The 24,680-nt window shown below is 53.9% G+C and overlaps 1 protein-coding gene across 1 annotated transcript in view; it reads left to right on the top strand.

Moving 5' to 3' along the window:
- The window catches only part of NTNG2 (netrin G2), a 46,307-nt gene that overhangs the window by 5,667 nt on the left and 15,960 nt on the right, over positions 1-24,680 (top strand). Inside the window, exon 3 of the mRNA XM_068413885.1 lies at positions 14,699-15,342. Within this exon, the coding sequence (XP_068269986.1) occupies positions 14,699-15,342 (644 nt within the window). The remainder of the gene's footprint in view (positions 1-14,698; positions 15,343-24,680) is intronic.

The following is a 24,680-nucleotide window of genomic DNA, read 5'->3' as shown; positions in this document are numbered from 1 at the left end:
CCTCTCCAGAGGATTAAAGAGTTTTAAAAATGAAGCAGATGAAGAGCAGCCCTGCTGAGGTGAGCAAGGAGCCCACCCAGCACTCAGGGCACTGAGTAGGAGATGGCTCTAGTCCAGCTTGAGCGGTGTGTGCTGGGAGGCCATCAAGGTACATTTTCACGGCCTCTGTCACAGAGAACGACACGTGGCCATTTACTGCTGAGCATCCCCTTATGGTCAGTAGAAAGTGGAATCAGCAAGAAATGGCCTTTCCATCGCCGGTCCTGCGGGGTGACTTGACACCTATCGACATGCAGTGAGAGGCGAGCGGAGCCCGCAGAGGATGCGAGCGGAGTTTTGCTGCCCCCGCGCAAAGGAAGCGCTGGGCAAAAATCAATGTCTCTGCCCACGGATCGTTACAACCTCCGAGCCCCGGCCCTTGCTGCCAGAGGGGAGGGTTGGTGGCTCGTGTGAACCCTGCGCAGCTCCTTGTCTGCCAACCTGCTCAGATGCCTTTCGGTGTCCTATTATCCTTTCTCTTCAGGTTTTAATTATTTTTATGTAACAGGTGGGTTCTCATAGGAGCATGGCTTTCCAGCAGAGAAGTTCTTATGGTGACTATATTGCTTTCTTAGGTGTCTTTCAAAACAGCAGGGTACTGTCCGGGCAGTTAAACTAACGTTACTGAGAATTAAACACAGCCCGGCAGGACGCCTGCGCTGCTCAGACAACGGAAATCAAAATTAAAGACACACAAACATCCCTCCCTGCTTAAGGCAGGCAGACAGGAGGGAGCTGGACGATGTCCCCTTGCGGGGCATCGCTGTGGGCAGGCAGAGGGGAGAGTCCTGGTGAAAGGCAGGACCCTGTAAGACAGCGAGTGTCTCCTGTGAGGCTGTGCCAGTCCCAAGGAGGCATTGCCCAGCCCGCGGGGTCACACACTGTGGCTTTAACAACTTGGAGCAGCACTCACAGAGAGTTCTGGAAAAGGAGGCGTCTGGGGGATTGCGGGAATTATTTGGAGGGTTGTTTTTTTCTCTTTTACAGCAATTTGAGTCACATCTGGCTGCTCCCTTCTGGTTGGGAAGCGTTTTGCTGCTTATTAAGGTCGGGGGTTTTGCTTTTTCCATGGTTTCTGAACCTTCTCCTATCATGTCAACGCCTTTCTGGCACGGTCACCCTAAAAACAAATTGTACTTTCTGTCCTGGCAGGGCAGGGGGAGTGGTGGGACCAGGAAGACAGATAGATAAGTAAATAAAAGCCTGAATGAATCTCAAAGCGTGACTGAAGACTAGTAGGGAACGGATCTTTTAACCAAGGATGTCGAGGGAAGGGCGAGACTTCAAAGGTTACATCCAGGGCATGGCACAGAGCGGCTAAATGCAGATTTCAAATGAGAGGGGTTTGCAGGACAGGCACATCTGGGGAACGGCAAGGCTGCGTGGGGCGGAGGGGAGATGTGGCATTACCTCACCATCCCGACTGCCCGGCGAGGAGGAGGATGGCACAGCTGGCAGGGAGCTCCCAGGTATTGAGATATTCTGAGATGCTGAAGCACTTCTTTGATACCAAGCAGGGACCTTTGAGAATTTCAGTGTCAAGCATCGTCGCTTTGCACACATGATGAAAAAATACACAGGTTTTGTGGGCAATTTACACGTGGGGTGGGCGGCAGGGAGCGAGCCCTGGTCCCTGACTCCAAACAGGTTTGCAGCTCAAGGGGTTTCCAAATCATTCTGGAAAAAGCAAGGTGGGGCATACAGGAGAGGTGTCTGGAGCAGCCAGCGGCCATCACATAATGGCTTTAGTGCTCCTCAACACCCCAGGACCCCAGCTCACCGCTGGCATGGGAGCCCTTTTCCCCCCTGCCCCAGAGGTGTCGAGACAGTTATTTCTTTTTCAGACAAGGCTCTTTGATGCAGGGCCGAGCTCTTAGCCCATATTGATGGGTCAGGGGTATTTTTATTTGGCGTCAGCATTGTTTCATCAGCTAATAGAGCTTGCTTTGGCACGGCTACATGAAAGGAAAAGGCTTTATTTATTCATTACACATGCGGCCAAATTTGATGTTTAGTTTAATTCTTAGCTAAACTTTTCTGAATGACATGTGGTTATAAGGCATGTACTAAAGAACAATTTCTCTTATTAGACTGGATGCTAAAATTGGAAAAAGCAGACAAACTTCTGGGCTCAGAAGCCCTTTTCCCTACATTCTTAGTCCATCTCATACAATTCTATCCAACCATATCTTCATACCATTGTTTGTGTGCAAAAAAAGGATTGTGGGTCTGGGGATGATTAAAACTAAAGTCAAAGATTTTAAAGTAAGAAGAAAAACGGCATTGCTTCAGAGATGGTTTTCCAAAAGCATTTTTAAAGATGCAGCATGATCTGGTGGTTAAAGGATGGATTCATCCCTTCTGGTACCCTGAGCAGTGACAAAACCCACAGCCCTTCCCCAGCCATTGCTTTCGAGCGTGGGAGGAAGGGCTGGGGCCTTTCGGTTTTGTTCCCACCCTTAATCACTTCTCAGCATCAGAGTTGCTGCAGAGAATGCTATTTGAAGTCGAGATCAACGGCCCCTTGCCCTTGGGGCCAGACCCTTGGATTGCTTGTTATTAGCCTCTCAGCAAATTACACACTACTCCTCTCCTACCACAGAGGCTACTCCGGAGCGCGGCAGGATCTCGGTGTTATAAAAGCAGAGGCTTTACAGAAAAAGAAAGAATACCATTCAGCTTTAAATTAGAGAGTGCTGAGCAAACAGGGTTTCCCCTCACAGTTTGTAGCAATTTCATAAATGCCCAGTTCGGGATTCATCTTGTTGTAAAGTAGGATGCTGCTCCCCTAACAAGGATCATTTCGACTTGCTGATGGAAAAGACACAGCAATAAAAATCAAGCTGTCAAGTAGATTTAATTGGTACAGTGAGCAGAAAGTTTACCCCCATCTTGGAAAAAAATGGGGAAGAATAAACTGCTTTTAAGAAAAGCTTTGCTTTTCAAAGGGAACAGTGTCCAGATGGGAAAAGCTGAAGAGAACTGACTCCAAAGACTTGCTGGGGAGTGTGGCCAGAGCCAGGAGAGCAGCTCCTGCACTCACTCACACACCAGCTCCACATATGAGTTTTCCATAAAAGACTTTTGAAGCTGAAGGGATTCAGGGAAGTCCCTCCTATTTATTTTTTTTTAAATCTGTATTGTATTCCATAGCATAGACACGATCTCCCATGAAACTTTAAAAGGAATTCTCCCTGCAGACAGCACTGCCTGGGTGGGAAGGAGTGCTCTCCTACCACACTCTGGTTTCCCTAAGTGCAAGTCCAGTTTTGACCTTCGTTGAGCCCGATTACAGTTTCAGACCCCAAACAACCTTTTTACTGTCAGGATTTTGAGGCGTGGGGCTTAGGCTGACCCAGCCCCATGACCCTGCCCATTGTCCCACACAAGTGACAGCCACATCGCCACTGGTCACCTCGTGGCAGCACTACAAGCTGCGGGCCAGTTCACTGATCCCTCTGAAAATCACTGCTGCAAAACGACCCAAACCTGGTTCACCCTGTGGTTTTGGAGAAACCAAAGTGGAAACAGGCCCAAGCAGTGCCAAAACCCCCGTCCATGGCGCAAGCAGCACAGCCCCTTCCTTCACAGCAGCCTCGTTTCCTCAACCTAAAGGCGCAGAGGGGCCACAATGCAGCCGAGCGACTGCTTCTATCCCCACCAGGGCCGCGGGCCCCAGCACCTGCGGCTTCACCATTTTCTGCTGAGCTCAGCCCCACTCGCCAGAGCAGCCAGGCCCCCGCATCCCACCAGCGAGGGGGACAGGGTGGTGAGGAGCCAGCGGTCGCCCCATGCCCATCGCACACTGTCCCTGCTCGACGGGGTACGGAGCTTACAGGAACAGTGACGGCCAGGGGGTCCTGAGGTTAATGAATTCCTCCTCTGACCTAGATGGTGAGCTCCATCAAGCGTGAGCAACAGCAGCTCGGCAATGCTTGGCCAGCAGAGCCCGAATTTCTGACTTGCCAGAGCTGTTATGCACGTGGGCTGTTGCTGACCTGCTTAGCGGGAGTTCTCCACCAAGACGGTGTGAGCAGCACTGCTGACGCCCTCTTGAAGGTGTCCATCTCCCAGACACCCAGCCCTGCAGTCCTGAATATTCGCCGGGTATTACTTGCGCAGTTCAATGCAGTACGCTGGTTCCTGTGCTGGAAAACACCAAAGTGGCCTTTTCATGTCTGGATGCTTGCTGAGCATCCAGGAGATGTCTATGGGGAGTAGCCGATGCCTGCAAAGCCCTGGCTGAGACCCACGGGCAAACAGCAGTTTGGACTTCCAGCCTTCACCCCAGGCAGACATGCCATCCCCTCCCATGCAGCACCCTAACCCTGCCTGCAGCCTCAGATGTGTCTCATGAGGTCCCCACAAGTCCCCTCATCTTCCAGGCAGGATCACCTGGACCCACAGAGGGTGCACGTCCACCACCCAACCATGCTCCCCCCGCAAAGCCTTTGGGGAAGATCTGCACCTCCCTTTGAGGACCACAGCAGAGCCTCCACTCCCTCCCCTTTCCCACCCCCAGCTTCCACATCCTGCCCTCCCCCATTCAAACTATCAGGGCCTCTCTTACAGGATGAATTATTAATAGCGGCATAGTGAGCCTCTCTGCAAAGGCTGCATGTATCGAGCTTACAAGGCACACAAGCTTTTAGAGAGCAGGACACTTTTCCTACTTCCTAAGCATTTTCTTAGTCCTGAATCAATAATGTACTCGGAGCCCAGCACACAGGTTGCTGCTGTTGTGCTTCTGCTGGTAGGGGCTGCGGACACGGGTACGTTTCTGGAGCAAGATGCAAGGGCTTAATAATCTGGCAGAGAAGGGATGGGGCAGGATCCAAGCAGATTAATTTGTAGACAAGCTTCATGGAAGTGCCCTGGGAAGAGCAAAGCTTGCAATTCTTGGGTACAGAAAGTCCGGGTTTGGAGACGAGCTAAAAAGCAGTCAATGGGATTAAACGGCTGCGTCTTTGAACGTGTGCCCACGGCTGCTGGCTGAGAGGTGTCTGGTTCATCAGCTTCTGATCTCGGGCTCTAGGTCAGCCTGTAATCCACAAACCTGCCAAAGGGGTTGCAGGGGCGCAGCCCCGGCGCAGAGGTGGGTGCGGAGGTGAGCCCAGGGCGGCAGGAGGGACGGGGTTAGTACGGCTCACCGGGGGATTAGCGGTTCACAAAGAAAGAGCTGCTCAAAAATTATTGCATAGGAGGCCGGGCTGTGGGCGATGCATGTGCCCAGCACAGACGAGATTATCTGCTTAGGAGTGGAATTTTCTGGGTGGTGTTAACCCCTGCGTCACCCACAGATGAGCTGCACATGCGTTTTTCAGGACAAGGTGCTGGGCAGCGGATCCGGCAGCAGAAGCCAAGCTGCTGCCCGGCCATCCCAGGGCTTTGGAAATGGAAGTGCTGCCCCGAGGTCACTCTGCAAACAGGGTGCTCGGGGCCCTTCTTGGAGAGGTCACCTGTGAACTGGGCTGATTTCAGTCTGGAGGTTAAAATTAATTGTGTCACCAGATTTTCTGACTGTTTCTGGCTTAGCCAGAGTGGGCGTGAAGGGATTTGTGTCTGTGCACGAGCGGTGCCGGCTGCGTTGCGAGGGCGGACAGGTGACTTGGGTCGGTCCTTGTGCGTGACGAGCAATATGTCCCTCCAGATCCTCCCTTGGCAGAGATGATGCCTCCTGCCTGGATGGCAGCCTCCTGCAGAGGTTGTGCCATCTATGGCGCAAAGATCAGTTCAGACCCTTTTCATGGAGGTACTAAGCAGACTGTGGGGAGCATTTCAGAGACAGCATGGGGTGAGAGCAGAGATTTCCTTGACCCTCATGGTTTGCCTCAACCCTCACATCAAGATTGGGTGAAGGAGCCACTACTTTGCCCAGCTGCAGGTGCCTGGGGGAGCTTGAACTTCAGAAAGGTGGAGCCCCCAACACTCCCGGTGAAGCCCAAACCTGCTCCTGAAATCCCTCCCTGCCTCAGTTTCCCCACCTGGAGATAGGACATTGCACGGCCACCACACGACCCTGTCTGGCACTGTGATGTTTCCCCACGGCCGGCGGAGAGAAGGGCACAGAAGGGCTGAGCTAGGATGAAACGCGAACGCGATGCTTCTCGAATTCAGAAGCAGGCTGGAGGGGGAAGGGGAAGAGCAGCCGCGGGAAGGGGTTGCATCTCTTCGCTGGCGGAGAGACGGGCCCAAGGGAGCCCGAGAGCCTTGAACGAGCAGCGTGCTGTTCGGTGAATGAGTATCTGCTTCAGGCCAAAAGGGAGAGGCAAAAAGCAAAGCAAAATGTCTCGCTGAGCGCGTCCCGGCGCACGCTTGCCGAGAGCGGTGCCGTGAAGGCGGCGGTGCCCGTTTCTGCTGACTCACGCTCTCCCGAATCCCGCACTCAGGCAAAGCGTGTCCTAACGCCCGTGCCAAGGGGTGACCTTGCGCTCGGACAACCTCCGATCCGGGAGGAAGGGGAAGGAAGCGGAGGAGCAATCAATCCCCCAAACCACAGCCGGGGGGGAGACGGAGGGAGTGACATTCCACTGAGCCAGAATTAGCAGCAGATCTGTGGAGGGACCCCATTTCCACCCTATTAATAATTCATTCCAGCTCTGCCTTTACCTGCTCATAAACAGCAAACAGCTTGTTAGCGAGGACAGTTTTCTCCCCCTTTGCCATCTCTGCCCTAATAAGAGCCCCTTGCAGATGGCTGGGGGGAGGCAGGCGGCGAGGGAAGGGCACATGAGCAAGCAAACCATCCCACCAGCCCACCCTGAGCTTCCCATCCCTGTCCCCACAAGGCTCCCTCCCCTGGACCCTGCCGGCTCCCAGCCCAAGCTGCCCTTGCCCTGCGGAGGTGATGCTGTGAAATAACCCCTCACCAAACCACGGATGCCTTGCCAGAACCTGCCTACACGTACGAGTCATTTAAAAACATCCCCTTGGAGGGTTAGCAGGAGGAAGGGAGCGATGCCAGCGGGATGTGCGGACGAGGGGTTTGCTGGGAGCGTTCTCGAGCGGCTCTCAGGCAGCAGCCGCAGAGGCGGCCCCTGGGAAAACTGTATCTTCTACCATGTGAGAGACCTTCTAAAATATATATCTAAAATACAGAGAGCTTGACCAAAGTGGGGTTTAGGAAAAAAAAAAAGAATAGCAGAAAACGCATCACCTTGAAGAAAGCTCTTAAGATTGCATTTTGAAAAGGCACATTTTGCATTCGGAGCACCCCCAGCATCTCGGCAGGCAACGTGGCGGCGCTGGCCCTGTCAGGGACCCCTCCCAACCCCACAGGCACCCCAAAACAGCGCAGGCAGAGCTGTTCCCAAAACATTTGCCGGGTTTGAGCCACAGCCATGCTGCGGGGAAAGCCCGCTTGGGCACCGGGGTAATTCATGCAAGAGGAGCGGTCCCAGGGCGCCTGCATCCCCCCACGTCCCTGCAGCATCGAGCAAGGGGGGCACAGACCTTCACCCGGGCTCACAGGGAAGGGCTGGCGCGGGGCTGTTTGGCTCCAGAGGGGCTTGTATTTCTCCTCAATTATCTCAGTGCTCCCAGCCATCTCTGCCGGTGAGTTATGCCACTTGCCAGCTGTTGGAAATAATCGCTGTAAATTAATTACAGTTCTTTCACCCCTCTGATCCCTCCCAGCCCATGAATAGAGTGAAAATTAATTGTCAGAGAGTATTTCCAGTTCTCTGGGAGTCCCATCCTAGCCACTGGCAGGTTATGGTTTATGCCTTGAAGCTCGAGATTTAATTACCCACAAATGTTATTTTTGATCATAAAATCACCTTATCTTTTCATAAATCCAGACAGAGCAGTTGACCCCTCAGGTCAGAAGCAGCAAGAGTGAAAATACCCCATGACAGACGGGTTGTTCAGGGAAGTGGAGGCCACAGGACACCTGCGGTGGCACAGGTCCACGGCGGGGACGGTAGCAGGGCAGGAGGGATCAGGTGCACACAAGGATTTTGCCGATGCGGTTGTTTTGCAGGATCTGGAGGGAATTTGATACGAACTTAAGGACTTTGTTGCTGTGCAAGGCAACGCAGGGACTTTGCGAACCTCATGAGCTAACCTTTAAGCACAAAATGAAAGGCAGGGTCGTAGGTGCCCTGTGAGAAGCAGAAGAGCCTTGGGATGCACCCAGGAGCTCCTTCAGCATCACAGATGGATGAGGTGGGTGCTAAGGAGGGGATTGTCCCCTCCTGGGTGGAGGTGGAGGTTCAGACCGAGGTTTGCTCAGCCATAAGTGCTCCTGAGAAGGAGGGAAGGAGGTTTCTGTGCCGTCGCCTGCCCCACTGAAATCGCTCCAGCAACCACCCAGCTCTCAGGCCAGCAAAATGCTGCTTCCACACAGGGATGTTTTTCTCCTGAATTACTTGTGCCACTCAGCAAGACTGGATGAATACCTACAGATGAGGGTGGTAGCACCACACAAACCCTCTTCACCCACGGCCCCTCCACCAGCAGTGGTGGGTACCAGCTGCTGCTAATGGCCCGTGAGGACCAAGGGGAACAGCCTTGGGTGGGCACCAGACCTTCTCCTGTCTGCTCCAGGAGCCTGGCTGTTAAGCAGATCTCTCATTTCAGAGTCTGCAGGAAGCTCCTCCTTGTGTCAAGGGAGCCAGACCTGGCTCTTCAGGCCCTTTAGGCTGTGGAAGGGGCAACCAAACAGCCCCCATTCCCAACCATCGTCAGCACTAGCAGGAGAGCCTGGAGACACACAAGGTCTGAGAGCTCTCTGGTTTGGTTTGAGAGCCAGTTCTTGGGCTCTACAGAAGGAAGGACCCAAGAGAAACCCACCCAACAGCACAGATCTTTGTGCCAAAGAAAAGCATTTAACTTTTTTCCCCGTTTGATAAAAATCTTCATATAAAAAAGCCAAAGATTCCCCTCCAACAAAAAAAATACAAAGTTTGGATTTCTGAAACTAGTCCAAGTTGATGAGACCTTGCCATTACTCCTATTAGAAGACTGATTGTAACTAAAACCAAGTTGATCCCAGGGTGACCTAGGTTTTGGCAGAGGCCTTGGCTTAAACAACACAATTTCATCAAGCAGAAGAGACCCCTGAAAGCAAACAACTCGGGGGGGGTTCCCTGGGCCAAGACACCATTAAACAAATCACACTGGGTTAGGAGAGCTGTGATGAGCATCCTTGGCCGAGCAATACAAACTTTCACATCTTCTACTTATTTTTCCTTGTTCAAATCTTGGGTGTTTTTTTTCCCTTTAATATTATTATTATTGTTTTTCTTCATTGTGTAGCTAGTGATTGCAATTGCTTTCCAGCTTCCCTTTGGCATGGAGATCTCCTAAAAGCTGCAGTTTTATTTCTGTGCAGCTTTCACCATTCACAACAGATGTCTAGTTTGTTTAAAATATTCAACAGCTTAATGATTAATCAAGTAACTTCACCTACAAAAATATATTATTTTACACTATGAGCATAAATGGCATTATCTGCTAGGAAAAAAAAACAAAACAACTTTGTGCGCTTATGAAGAGCCCTAGAAACCAGCTGGACTTTGTAAAACCAGGGCCTTTTACTGGGGCTGGTTTCTCCCATTCCCTCCCTCCCCAGCAAGGTGGGGAGCAGCTTCGCTGCAGCATCCTGGATTCCTGTCATTGTGCCTTATCAGAGCGATATCTTGTTTCTTAAGAAATCCTTCTCAAGAAGCAAGTCACCCCTGTCACCTTCAGAAAGTCCCTTTTGCAGCATTTCTGCCCAGCACTGACCCCAGCCCGGCACCGAGAGGAGGCAAATCCCAAGGGCTGGGTCTGCAGTCGCCAGGACTGGGACACGTTCCCAGGCGTTTGCCCCATGAAGGCACAATCTTGCTGTGATGCCATTTGTTGGGACAACTTGTCCTCAACAAGGCTTTTGCAATTTGTCCCCAGGGGCTTTGCCCCTTTGGGCTGAGCTGGGGCCAAGCAAGGCTGTGGTGCCCTTTGGTGCACCCTCAAGAAATGAGCAACCAGAAGAGCATGCTGGAGAGCTGGAAACCTGCACCGTGAGGACACTCACGACTGATTTGATAGCGTGAGACTCAAAGTGAACTGGTTTATTTTAAGCTCGCCGAGACCAAGTTTGCCTGGCTAATGCATTCTGACTTTTAGATTGAGGACGTAAATATCTTGAGACTTTGGACAGATTCTTTGGAGGACGAAACCAGATTCAAAAATAATACCTGGAATTGTTTCAACAGTGCTATAACTGATCTTACCAGGACCAACGGAGCAGCCAAAGCATGGCCATCTGTTTCCGCTCCCCCCTGCCCTCCCAGGCTCACTTCAAACCACCCCACCAGCAGAAAATGCATTGAGCATCCCATGGAGGAAGGACAATTCAATAAACCTAACCCCAAAAAGGAACACTTCATTTTAGCAGAGGAAGCCGTAGTGATCTGACTCACTCGGTGGCTTTTGAGGGTCTCCGCCACCTTTCAGCACTGTCACTTAGAGGTTATTTTCACATTTGCCCTGTTACAACCACGCAGCTCTTGAGCCATGTGCTGCTCTGGAGCATCGGGGTGGTTAAACACATCGTTGGGCTTGCTGCCTGCTGAGCTGAGCACGCTTACAGTGAGGATGTACAGGAGCATCGGGGACTGTGCACCTCTGTTCCCTGATCTCCGGGATAGGCGTACGAGAGACATGCAGGGTTTTGGCTACGCTTCTCCCTGCTCTTGACCCGCCAGGGACACGCCTGGCCAGCCCTGTCCCTCCAGATGGTCATTGGGAGGGGGATCACACTTGCCAGACTCAGTTACTTCCCTCACTGCTCCTGGGAAACCTGTCCCACCTCCCACCCTGGCCACCCTTTACTGGTCTGGGTCATGTTTTCTTACTGCAGTTTGGTCACAGAGTCCTTCCCTTGTGTAGTTTGGCCACTGCTTAAGGAAGCCTCCAAAGAAAAGCTTGATAGGAGCATCATCCCTAGCCCTGAAGGTGAAGCTGGCCAGTGTGGCCATGCTGGGGGCAGCTCTAGCAGCAAATACTCAGTGGAGATTCATCTTACACCAGCTCAAGGGCTTTGGCAGCCCCAGCGGCTGCCGCACACAAGGAAAGGAAGGCACACAGTGAGAGGGCTCTTGCCAGGATGGCTCTGTGCACGCAGACTCCTGCTCACACAAAACTGCTCTGAGCAGCAAGGCGGGTTTATCGGGGAGTTTCATGCTGCTGCCTCGAGCCAATTCCCTACCTGAGCCCACCGAGATGCCGCACTGCTGCACCCTCCTTCAGACAAGAGATGAAAACGGACCTCCAGGATGGTCTTTTCGGGACCGTCCTATTAAGCCATCTGTATGACCACATTGGCAGTAGGACCATACTGCAACACAATATGTTGCCTCAGCTCAGGAAACATACTCAGAGCCCCCAGCGCTTCAGCTGATGGTGATTTTTCTTCCTTTTCCATCAGCCACCACTGTAAAGCTGCGCTGAGAGGCAGCCACATCCCCCGGCAGGAAGCTGTGTCTCATTAGCAGAGGTAAACAATTCCTCTGAACGTGAGGAGTCAGGAGAGCATATTAAATATGTCAATATCTTAGGGTTTTTTTTAAACTCTGCTCCAGAACAGCATGTTGCATCAGGAGAGGACCCCCCAGCACGGCTCAGAGCCCCACCACACCCCAGCTGGCATCTCCCCTTGCTCAGGGCATCTCTCCCTCTTTGGGAGAGGAGCAGGGAGCTCCTGGGCAGATGCCCTCACCCCTCAACCTGACCCACCTGAGCAAGCATGAGCACTCCCTTGATTTCCCTTGCTCAGCTGGCACAGCTGCAAGCAAGTGAAAAATAGTAAAACTATAGCCCTTTGCTTTCAAAACATCCACAGAAGCACCCTTTAGTAGCCTCCCCGCTCTGGGGATGGGCACCACACCAGAGCTCAGCAGCTCTGGCTGCAGCCCTTCCTCCCAGCACACATGGAGATGGCAAAAGCCACACGTCGCTGAAGTTAAGGCTATAACAGGAGGAGCAAATCCCAGCACAACACTCGTGGCTTTGCCGTGGGGCAGGTGCATGTCTGAGAGCAAGACAATGTTGAAAACAGTATGAGTTTTGCCCTGTTTTATCAACTTGCTTCTGCTGCTTTCCCTGGCAGCCTCGTGCACACACACACACACGACAAGGCATGTTTTATTTACAGGAGTCCCCTTTTCTCCCCAAGGCCGCTGCTGCATCCCCTGCAAAGGAGCCCCGTGCTCACGTACAGATCAGCTGCTCGCTATTTTGTTCTATCCCCGCTGCTGGCGGAGCAGCCTTCTGCCTTATTTACAGTGCGCTACTCACACGCTGCTAAGAAGGCAGAATTATTTATGTCCTCCCGAGCTTTTCTAGGCTTCTCGGCGCTGTGGCCTCCCCTCGCTGTGCCAACAGTTGCTCACATTCAGCGCGTGTCTCCGAGTTGCGGGGAGGCACCGAAGGCCCGTTTTACAGACACAGAGTGGAGAAGCTCTAAGTAGTTCCCAGGGCTTTTGGTTGCCCAACTGGACGTGGCAAAGCCCAGATTTCAGAAGCACCTCACGTTACACAGCAGTTTCCACATTCAAAGCACAGCCCCACTTTGCACCCAACAGCACCCATTTTGCAAGCCAGATTCCCCTCCTCTGCTTTGCACATGAGGCACCCTAAAAGCAGGTCACAAGCACTTGGACTTCCAACAGATTCCCAAGTCAAAGCAAACCCACAGTGCAGGATCCATCCCCAGTGCCACGGACACAGAAGCAGCCTTTTCCCATGCTTGCAGCAGGGCTCTCCCAGCCCTGGGACACAACCAGCCTGCACAGACCCCAGCCCTGCACCTCTTTCGTTAGAGCCCCCAGGTACCAGCATCAGCCCCCTGCACCCCAGCACAGCCCTGGTGCTGCAGGCAGTCCCCGGGGCCGGGCAGGAGCACACTGCTCCCTACACCCAGCCCCTTCCCACGGGCTCCCGACCACACACAAAGCATTCGCAAACGAGACCACAAAACCCGGCTCGGACTTACCTTGTGAAGCCGCTGTGCTCTGGAGGGCCAGACCTCACACCCCAGCAGGCTCCTCGCCTCCAGCCATCAGCTCTGAGCAGCTCCAGCTGCTTTATCACCTCCTCCTCTGCCAGGTGACTCTGCCTCCCTGATGAGGGTCCCACCGCAGCTGAGCCTGCTGTTGTACCCACCCCTCTCCTTCCCCAGTCCTCTGGATTTTGAGTACTGGCAGGGAGGTAAAGCGACGGCAGAGATACTTCATATACAAAAAAGACTTGCAGTGTGTTGCAGAGCTTTTTTTGCAGATGGTAGCCGCCATAACACAGCCCCACATCATCCCCAAGGCAGATCTGACCCACACGCTCCTGGAGGCAGGGGCTGCAGGGCAAGTAATGATGGGCTTTGACACATGATGAGCAATAAACCCATTGGCACAGCTATCCCTGATGCCTGCCTCTGAAACTTCAACATTTGGTGTGTGACCTTGACGCTTCATCCTTAGTTCAGTTCAGCACACGTGGATGCGTGCGTGTTCCTGCAAACCACACAAGCTTGGCTGTGTGCTGTCACTTGTGGGCAAAATGGGATGGCTGGAGCTTTTCTCCCATTGCCCAGGCCTGCAGGCAACAAGTGATGTAGCAGCGGATGTTGTTGCCTGGATGGGATGAGCCATCCTTCCCATCGTGGTCCCTGCAGGCAGGCGAGGACCATTGCAGCTCCTGCCTGCAGCTGGGGAAGGCAGCACGGCTTGGGAAGCGCCTGTCCCTGCAGGCAGCAGGGCTGCCAGCCACAGCTGTGTAACTCAGTTTCTGCAAAGACAGATGTTAACTGATGTTCCCTTCTATTTGCCATGGGCTAAGGGCACCTGGACAAGCAACAAGTGGCTGGGGACGGTGTTTAGGCTGTGGAAGTCCCAGGTCCCTTCTGGGCGCTGCCGGGTGGGCACAGAGCCGCCTGCCCTGTTCCCATCCCGCTCCCCTGGCAGCTCAGCCTCTGGTTACTGGGTAGGTTGAACTGAGGAGTCACCAGCAATGGCCTGAGCAATTGGGCTGAGCGGGTACACCCCGAGTGTACCCAGTCTGCATGTCCCCAAGGCCAGGGTGCTGTCCTGGGGACAGTGGAGACACCAGGAACACAAATCTCTGTTCTCTCTGCTACTGCCCAGCTCGGAGCTGGGAAAATTGGGTTTCCCTCCTTTAGCCGTGCTCAGAGGGGCTGGGGGACGGTGCGTCCCCAGCCTGTTTGGCATCAGGAGCCATGAGAGGCATGGGTGTGCTTTGGGGATTTTAGCCATTCGGTTCTTGCAAGGGAGCAGGGGTGAACACAGCTTTCCGTAGGCTTGTAACTCAGCCAAGCTTAAGTGAAGTTTCTCAGAGACCATCTCAGGGAAAGCGCTTTCTATGAAAATTGCCCCCGTGCCAAACTGGAAGGCCCTTTCCCAAAAGGCCTTTCAAAGGAAACAGCTCAGCCGTTCTTATAGCAAAGGCAAAGCCACATCTTTCTGTCTTAAATTCATGCTCAGAAACAGCATCAGCCAGAGCCAGCCTCCCAGCACATTCCAGTTCAGCCCAGCAGTTAATGTTTGACACAAGCAGCTAAAACCAGGGCCCAGTAATGGTGCGAGCTCGGCCACGTGCCTGCCATGCCCGCGCGATGCCCAGGTGTTGCCTTGTTCTCTCGTGACTGTTGTTGTTGTTCCAGGAGAACCCGTATCTGTGCAGCGACGAGTGCGATGCCTCCAACCCGGACCTGGCCCACCCGCCGAAACTCATGTTCGACAGCGAGGACGAAGGGCTGGCCACGTACTGGCAGAGCGTGACGTGGCGCCGGTACCCGGAGCCGCTGCTGGCCAACATCACGCTGTCCTGGAACAAAAGCATTGAGCTGACGGACGACATCGTGATAACCTTCGAGTACGGCCGACCCACCATCATGATGCTGGAGAAGTCACTGGACAACGGGAGGACTTGGCACCCATACCAATATTACGCAGATGACTGCATGGAGGCCTTCAGCATGCCAGCACGGAGGGTCCGGGACCTCTCCACCACCAGTGCCAACAGGGTCCTCTGCACGGAGGAGTATTCCCGCTGGGCGGGCTCCAAAAAAGAGAAGACCGTCCGGTTCGAGGTGAGGGACCGCTTTGCCATCTTTGCTGGCCCTGACCTCAAGAACACAGACAACTTGTACACCCGGCTGGAGAGCGCCAAAGGGCTCAAGGACTTCTTCACCGTGACCGACCTGCGGCTGAGGCTGCTGAGACCAGCCCTGGGGGGCACCTACGTGCAGAGGGAGAACTTATACAAGTACTTCTATGCTGTTTCCAACATTGAAGTCACCGGCAGGTAACGGCTGCTGTATTTCTTTGGGCGTCTCTTCTCGGAGGGATGAGAAGAGGGTTACTGCTAGAAAACTAAGCCATCAGCATTTCTGTCGACCGATGAGATTATCAGTGTTTCTCCCTCTAATACCCTTCCTCCCGAGGCAGGGCAGCATCGGTGATAAAACAGATGTGTCCTTGCAGGGGACAGCTGGGGCACCTCCAAGGCTGTGTCTGAGAGAAGGGCTGTGTCCTCCCGGAGCCGGTGCAGGGGGAGCTGGGACACGGCTTGGATGGACGGCCGGGGTCTGAGTTCCCTCTCAGACACCCTGTCCCCAGTGAAAACACAACCAGGCTCTGCCCAAAAATCTCAGGGGTGACGCTAGTGGGTCTGGGGGGTGAGGAATGAGGCTTGCCCCACTAAACTCCTGCTCACTGCCAGTACAAGCAGGACGGGCTGTCCTGAGTCAGTCCTGCACCCCCAGAGCAGCCCCGGCTCTGGCAGACCAAGTTTGGGGTGAGGGTAACCCCCCCGGCAGCTCTGGGGCAGGGGAAGGCAGGAGGGGGTTTGTTTCTCCTGGGTTTTGTTTTTCATTTCTATGTACGATGCCATATGTTATGTTATGACATCAACCGAAAAAGCAAAGTAAGGTGGAAAAATGCCGAGATGGCTGATTTCCCATCCAGCTTGTGCGAGACTTACAGGCGAGAGGGGAACAATCTCCCCATCACCCCCCCCATCGCTAACAAGAATCACCACAGCGACAGAGGAGCCATTTGTATCGGTTCCAAACCGTTTGCTTCTGAGACTTGCAAGCAAAAATGGTTTGCAGGTGCTCCCGAGGCTGGCTTTGAACGGGCTCCAAGGGGAAGGAAGATGCAGGGAGGGCTGGAAGAGCCCTTTGCTCCCGCGGGGGAGGCAGGAGGCAGCGGTGAGGGCCGCAGCAGCAGGCAGAGGGGCTCGGTCTCTCTCTTGGCACGGTCGCCTCGCTGGGATGAGCAGCCACAGCTCTGGGCTCGGCTGGCAGCGTGTCCGGGCACCCGCCATCGGGATTGCTCGGGAAGGAGCCCTGGGGAGCCCAGGCACACGGCAGAGGGGTGGGAGAGCACCTCCGCACGCATCTGCAAGCGCCTGGGTTTGGTACAGTTTGTTTCCGTATGTACGTGTGCAGAGAGACATTTTACACCTGCCCGTAAGAATTGCCAGGGGTAGTAAATACCTGGGGTCAGGATGGGGCAAACCAGCAAAGCAGAGAACATGTCAATGCCTGTCCTGGGCTGACCCTTCCAGCTCTGATGGGCACAGGACTGGCTGAGGAGCTGTGGATAAGTGGTGTATAAGGTGGAGAAGCTTCATGTGAATTAACTCTGCTCCTGTGATTATTCCAGTCCCAGCAAGCAGGTTTTTCTCGCTGGAAAGCAATCTAATTCCAGCTGTAAGCAAAGCCAGTTACAGTGCAGGGACTAAAACCAAATTAAATCTTGTGTATGGCTCAACAAGAGGTGGGTTATTGAGTAGAAGAGAGGAGAAATCAATGTGAGCCTGACAGGAGTGCTGCGCGGGGAAGGGGGGAGGCAGGGCAGGCAGGGCTGGAGATGGACCGTGCCTCTTCCAGGGTGTGAGAACGACCACGTTCAAGAAAGAGGAGTAAAGTCCCTTGATAAAATGGGGGATGGCGTTAGGGAGTCAGTACAGGGGTCATGAAAATGAGAGGGAAGGTGATTATGAAGAAATGAAGGCTCAAAGGCAAAAAGCAGCCAGAAAATCCCAGCCGGAGAGCAGAGGAGCAGTGACTTAAAGATGTGAACAGACCAGGAGGTTGGAGGAGCAGAGCCCAGCTGTGGTGCGTGCCATCAGAGCAGTGGTGTGTGCCATCAGAGGAGCAGTGTGTGCCATCAGAGGAGTGGTGCGTGGCATCGCCTGTGCCCCCAAGGGCGGTGCGACACATGGCAGCTCGTTTCCAGTTGATGTTCACAGTCAAGGGAAGAGCAAAACGCTTTGCCCTCAGAGCAGACCATGAGCCTGGGTGGTTTCTCATGCCACAGCCTTAGCTGGTGGGTTCGGAGAGGTTTCTCTAATGCTCCTGGGCCATGTGCTCCTGAGCCTCCTTCCAGGCACGCCCCGTCCTTCACCCCTCTGCTTCCCACCAAGGAAAACCCCTCACTGCGATATCCCAGAGCTTTTGGGAAAAGCAGAAAGAGGTGGAGCAAAGGACATGGGGAGAAGGGGAAGGAGTTTGCTGCCTTCTCTTCTCCTGTGGGCCAGATGGACAGGGGCAGTCAAGAGTTTGACAGGATCTCCAGAAGTTCTGGTGACTCGTGATGGTCACTGCTCCCTTCCTGGGTGTTGGCACAATGGGCTGGTGCTTCAGGGCCTCCTCTGCCTGCTTCGTCTGCACCTTCTCCTCCCACAACCTCAGCCAGATCCATTTCTCCATTCATGGCTGACAGTTTATTTTTACTCTTTTTCTTCTTCTTGGTATCTTTCTTTTATCGTTTTTCCCTTCTTCCATCCTGTCCCTATTGATCTGCGGAGTAACTGGAGATGCAGAGGAGTCAAGACAGGAATAGACATCAGCAAGCCCTTGGCCTGTGTGCTTGTGTGTGTGCCAGGCAGGGTGGAGAAGGGAACCGGAAAGACTTTTCCTCACAGATCTCTATTCATCGCTTAGTTTTCTCCTCGGTGCAGCAATGAGCTCGGTCATCTTCTTGGGAATGGGGGAAGGAGCTTTTCCTGGCTGCCGGGACTGACGGCCCGTGTGATGAAAGCCGCTGGTTCTCTTTCCATTACACACCGTGTCTCTTTGGAGTAATTTTTTTCCCTTCGTAACGTCAGTCACCGCAATGCTCAGCGGGGCACGCTCCATCACGGAGACATTAATAAGCCGTAATTGAAGTTAATGTGCCATGGCCAGGACATGTGGATCCAGTTAGGAGAAATCAGATTGAGCAGAAGTGAATCAATTTTAGGCTGATTATTAAGATTGCTCTCCTTCGTCCTCCCCTGCCCCAGTGCCTGCTCTGTCTGTCTGTTTGTCCATCCATGATGACGGCAGCTCAGTGTGCTTCCCTTGCAGCTGTAGCTCAGCTCAAACCAGGGGTGCCAGCACAAAGCATGTCCCGGCTGCCCCCAGGCTGCTTTGCCCTGCTTGGACATTCCTTCTTCTGATTCTGTTGATGAAGCTGTTGGAGAGCCTCCAGCCACAGAGGTTTGCGATCTTGACTTCTCTGACAAAGCTGTAGAAGGGAGGAAAGAAGAAGGTTTAATCCATGGAGCCTCTTGTTGAGGCTCTTAAATTTTGTGTAATGACCGATGCCCCCGTTGAGTGCCTTTTCCTGAGGAGCAGGGTGGGACCTGCTGGCTGCACCACTGCTGCTTTGCAGAAGGGGGACAGGTAGGGACCTGGGGTAAATGATCTGTGAGAGTGTGGGCTTCCCCAGCCGAGCTTGCCCAGCCCCAGTGCTGGAGCATCTCCCCCAAAACAGCCCTGGGCTCACCCAAACATCCCCAGAGAACTAGCCCAATGCCCCTGCAGCCCGCAGCCAGCCTCTGCCCGTGCTCAGCAGCTTTGGGAAGACCAGGACAACCAGGGCGAGCACCGCCTGTGCCTGGCCCCGCTCCTTCCCCCGCAGCTCCTGGCAGGCAGACTTTGGGTCCCAGGAGGTAACAGCATCCTCGTGTCAAGGACGGCCAAGCCTGCACCAACAGTGCGCCGTGTTCCTTGGCCCATCCTCGCCCCCGTGCTGGGCAGCCCCCGAGAGCTGGATGGCTGAATTTCCCTGGCATCCCTCCAGGCTGGAATTAGCTTGAGTTCAAGCAAAAATCTTGCTCTTGGTCATATAGTTAAATTAAGTTAATGCGCAGCAACTGTTTGCTCGGCTTTCTTTGAGTCTCGTAAAGTTTTTTACTCCCTCTGCAGCAAGATGGGGGGGAAACTTGCTGAGCGGGAGGGAGGGAGTTAGTGAGGAACCCAGAGAGCTCCTCCTTTCCCCAGACACTCGTGACACTTTGTCAATAGCCGGAGACGGATGCCCAAGGTCCTGTTACCTGCTCCTGGCTTCGGTTCGTGAAGGTTTTTGTTTCCCCTCCGATTTTGTTGCGGAGTCGCGTCCGGCCCTGAACGGATAATAGAATTTCATCGATAGACTGAGAAGGTGATGTATGTTAAAGCACTTAATATAAAGAGACTTCTACAGGAGCCCAAATTCAATTTGGCCAATGAACTCAATTGCAGGCATTATTGCATTCCAGGAGAAAGACCAAGAGCATTTATACACATTACTCTGCAAATATTTATGTTCACGTATCGGTGTGATGTCCTCTTCACCCTTCCTCCCTTCTGTTGCCTGACCCCCTAATGGGGAAGTTTGGTTTAGTGTTTGCTTTTTAAGACAGCTTTGAATGTAAATAATGTTCCACCAGTCAGCAGGATCTTGACAGCTGGTGAGTGTCAACTTATTTAAAATAAATAGCCTCTCGAATGGGAACAGCCAGCTAGCATGCTCTCCACTCTGGCATCTTTTAAATTGTCTCCTCTTCGTAACCCAAACCTCAAATCATTTCAAAGGGCACTGAGGAGGGTTCTCGCCCTTGGCAGGAGTCATCCATCCCTACCACACAACCAAAAGTGAAAACCTGCAGGGAAAAAAACCCCACTCACAACATATCCCTCTGACCTAACTGTCTGAAAAAAAAAAAACAGGTTTGTTTTTTTTTTTCATTTTTTTTGGCTCTGCAAAAAGCAATGAAACCCAGAAGCCTCTCTCCCTCATTCGAGCAGAAAGAAATAGTGAGTTAAAATGGCTTTTCCTCCCCTGGACCACAGGCTCAGTTACGCTCCCAGCCCTGCTCCTGGGATGAATGAGTTTGCAATAGCAAACCTCTGCCGGAGCGATCTCCCAGCAAAGCGAATCCTGATATAACGGCCCTCCACAAAGGGACGGTGCTTCTTCCATGGCCCAGCCATTAGAAGCTATTTTTACCTGCTTCCGCATGCACAGATGGGCCAGAAACAATCCAAGCTCAGCACCCGTTATGCTTTGCCCAAAAGATTTGCTCCCTGCTTTTGCTGAGCTGCCAAAACAGTTGCAAAGGAGCAGGTAAAAAGTGGGTAAGTCATGGCCGGGCAGCTGCTAGAGCACGCTGCGAGCAACGGCTGGGGATGACAATAGAGAGATGGAGAAGAGTTATTCATGTTTCCCCGAGAGCCAAGATCAGTTGAAACATCATTTTCCTTGGGGACGGAGAGGAAAGAGCTCCCTTCAAACACATCGTCCCATGAGACTCATTAAAGGCTCATCAATTACAGTGAGAGCAAACAATTCAGGGGAAAGCGATCACAAGCCTGCCTTTGGCTGGCAGTCATTAGCAGCTCTCTGCTGCGCTGCCGCTCCCCAACACCAGCTCGGGCGAGCAGAAAGGGAGCAGGGGGCACCACTGCCAAGGCAATGGTGGGGGACAGCAGGAGCCCGGTGGCCCAGGAGCCAGCAGGAGGGGACCAGGTCTCCACAGCATCCCTGGGGCCATGAGGCTGTGCAGTAGCATCGTCATGGTGAGCGCGGGGTGGGGATGAGAGCACAGGCTAGACTGGGAGGAGACTTGGAGGGGAGGTGGTGGCCCACTGTAGTGGACTTGTGTTGCTCCGTGTCCTCACCCAGGCTCTTTTTTAAGGAGCTTGGGGCAAGGCAGGATTGGGCCATGGTGAGAGCTGAGTGAGAGGTACACGGGGACAGAGCAACTCTCTGGGCCTCCACCCAGTGAGAAGTTCCTCCAGCCCTACCCAGCAGAGCAGCAGGGTCACGGCGCCAGGCCTGAGCAGGGGGTGCCAGCACCCCAAGGCTGGCTCAGCCCCGCGGGGAGGGAGAGGGATGGAGAGATGCTCTGCCTTGCTCTGCCTTACTTCCCTGCTCTGCAAAGTGGTGTTACGGACAGAAAAGAGGTTGTAAAACACATAAGGATCCTTGGAAGAAAAGCAAACATCTGGGGTGGCTTTTTAACATTATTTCAAAAGTCATTATTAATGACAGCTCAGGGACAGGGGCTCTTCTCCCCCTCCCGGCGTGGCTCCAGCAGGTTTGTGGCACTCACCCCCGCCTGCACCCCCTTCCAAAGCCTGTGCACGGGCGGCTCCTTCCCTCTCACACGGGCTTGGCACCGGACGCCTCTCCAACCGCTTGCTGCTGTGACCTCCAGGATGCTGACTCGGAGAAATACAGGGAAGGCAAACTGTTCTTTATGGCAGTAAAAAAAAAAAAAGAAAAAGAAAAGAAGAAAAAAAAAAGGACACTTTCCTGTAAACTTTCCTTGGCGCTCCAAGCTCTGTGATGTTCCCTGGTGGAGGCATTGGCAGCGTCAGCCCACACTGCACCACTCTGAGGAAGGCAGCAGCTGAACAACCTGCACTAAAATAAACTCATAAATACCCCATTGTGCAAACTGTAACGCGTTGGGCCAATCATTGCTCCAGCCACTTTTACGGAGGAACGGTGTGAGCTAGTTTCTGTTTAATGCAAAACGCAGCTGGGTGCACCTACTAAGAGCCCAGCACAGGACTTGGGTGTCCACGGGCCATGGAGGGTGCCTATGGGTGCTGTAGGTCCTGCTGGGTGTGCAGTGAGGCTGCTCTCCTCCGGGCTGTGCCCCATCACGGCTGCATCCTGCGCAGGCTCTGAATGCTCACCCTGAAACAGCACCGTCACTCCTAGCCTTGACCCCTGAGCTGGAGAGGAGAAATGCTCCCAGCTCTTCAGATCACCTCCAGAGCCAAAGAGACCATATTGCAACCAGCACTTTGCTGGAGCGGCCCCGGGACTGGAGCGGGGCCATCGCTGCCTTCTGCAGGACACGGCGCAGGTGTCCGCCCCACTGCTGCTAGTTAAGCCTCGTTGCTAAGTAGCTCCTAACCTTTCCCTTCATGCTCTCTTCCCTGCCATGGCTGGCCGCCCGGGGAAGACGAGCAGAGGCAAGCAGGACTAGCCGCTCCCACCCAGGGGACTGGGCTAATGTCATTTACTCCAGCCTCCACCAGCTGGATCTTGGCTGAGGAAAGACGTTCTGCACAGACCATCGGCAAGCGCGTGTCCTTGGGCTGGAGGTGCAGAGGAGGAGGCAGAGAAGCCTGAAGAAGGGGTTAAAGCTGAGCTGCCAAGTACAAGCAGCAGTGAGGCCCGGATGCAGAAACCTTCCCCCAAAGTGGGGCTGGCAATCAGGGCTGGCTGAAGGCGCTCAGTTGTTCCCTATTAAATAATGCAGCCTGATTGATTGGGCTGAAAAGTGCTGTGCTGCGGGGTCAGCTTGCTGGGGTTATAGTTCTCTGCTTAGATTGATGATCCTCAAAGGTCAAATTCAGAAAGCAATTCCCCTGTAAAATTGATCCTTTGGATAACAAAACTTTTGCACAGTGGCAAAGGGCCGAGAAGCGAGAAATATAAGTGACCCGGGCACAGGCACGTGACCGGCTGCCTCTGCTCTTTATTTAATTTTCCTTGTTTACACTGATTGGGAAGTGAGGGTTTTCTCTGGGAGGAGCAATGTCCCATCACCCCTACACGCGGTGGCTGGGGGACATCCATGAGCACCCACCCCGTCCCCATCCCCCTGGCAGGGGAGCGTGCGGGTGCCTTTGCAGGGGCAGCTGGGGGCTGCCCGGGGAACTGGTGCTTGGCTCCCAGCCCCAAGCAGCATGTGCGCACAAGCAGGCACGTCCGACTGCCTCCTGCACTCATCCGTGCCTCCTGGCAGCGGGAAGGTTGGGTCCCGCTGCTTGGCGGAGGGTTTGTAGCTGAAACCAAACTAACAGCGAGCGGGTTTCACCCTCCTGCATGGCAACAGCTTGGAGCTGGCAGAAGCACCCCAAAACGGCTGCTTGGTCCTCGGTGGAGGGTGCCAGGAGCAGTGATGTGCTACGGGTGGAGAGGGGTGCTTGAGGCCACTGCAGGGGATGAGGTGGTGGTCACCCAGGGCTGATGTCCCCACTGTGAGACTAGCGGGGTCAAGGACAGGAGCCAAGTGCTACCCTCCACCACATCCCGGAGTTCAGAGAAAACAAGGGGGATGCCAGGCCCTGCCTTCCTTGTACCTCCTCCCATGGGGCTCTTAAACTCCCCCTTGTCTGGATTTTAAGGCTGTGCCCTGGAGCTGGCTCCCGTCCCCTCACTGAGGCCTGCGGTAGGAGGAAGGAGAGCTGCAGCTCCCAGAAGCTGTTGCTGTGATTCAGGCTGGGCCCAGAGCGGCAGCAGTGAGACTTTGACCTGCTTTAACCCACTATCTTGCCTGCTTTGCTCCCGTCTGCTCATTTTGAAGCGAGAGAAGGAGGCCGTGCTGGGTGGACACTGAATAATTCAGAATCAGGCTCCACAGCACCCCAGGGCTGGGCATCGCCTCTGCCAAAGGGCTGGGATGGCTCAGCCAAAATCCTTCCTCACCAGAGACAGAGGGGACACGGAGCGGCTGAAATACAGCATCCTTCCCGTGTAGGTACCAGCCAAAGCTGCTTCCTTCCCCCAGACGCTCGGATTCACGGCTCGCTCCCAGAGCACTGGTGCTCAGAGGCTGTTAGTGCTTTCAGCCCTGACGCGGCATCTCCAGCTCTCGCTAACTCACAGATTCAAGTGGAGCATGCTGAGTGTGTCTGCCTCTGCTCCACGGACCACATTTTCTTCCTTCCTCCCTTTTCGAAACTGCAATATTCCCTCCCCTGCTTGGTCAGAGACAGGGCAGGGTTGTAAGACGGGGAGGGAGACCGTTCATCCAGCTTACGCTTAGCCTCTGAGCGGGGTTTGCTGGAATTAAGGACAGTGAGGGGAGGGGGAGGAAAAAAACCAAATCACACATGAGGTCAGCTCATCCAACCATGCGTGAGGAGGAGCCCAGCAAAGGGCCTCAGCGGGTCAGGCAGGAGCTGGGGAGCATCTCTGGGGGCTCCAAGGGAGAGGGGGAGAGGCCCCAGGAGCTGGTGGGCACATGTGGCACCAGGAGCCAGGAGGGACCCAGCTCACGGCTCCCAGCCTAATCCAGGTTGTTTATCCCAGCACAGACAGAGCACAAGAAGCAGCAGGCCATGTTTCCTCTATGTTCTCTGCAAGTGGCTCGTTCCCCTCAGCTCTGCATCTCTTGTGCAATCAGCCCTGTAAAACAAAGTTCTGCCCGGTCAGACTTCTCCACACAGTCACACAGGGCACAGCATTACTGTTTTCTAATGGTTCTGCTTCTGAGAGTGTAAATTATTGCATGAAGCAGTGAAAAACCAGCGGGCTGTGCTAGGGATCCACTGTCTGGAATGAAATGAGAGGGTTTGGTCCCCAAAGTCTCTCTCTGATGGCCTCAGCTCGGGCCCGGGAGTCACTAGAGCCACGTGTGAGTTA

This window comes from Nyctibius grandis, chromosome 16, assembly GCF_013368605.1.
Source record: "Nyctibius grandis isolate bNycGra1 chromosome 16, bNycGra1.pri, whole genome shotgun sequence".
NCBI lineage: Eukaryota > Metazoa > Chordata > Aves > Nyctibiiformes > Nyctibiidae > Nyctibius > Nyctibius grandis.
The sequence above is the reverse complement of the archived record's forward strand: the minus strand, read 5'-3'. Positions and strand labels throughout refer to the sequence as shown.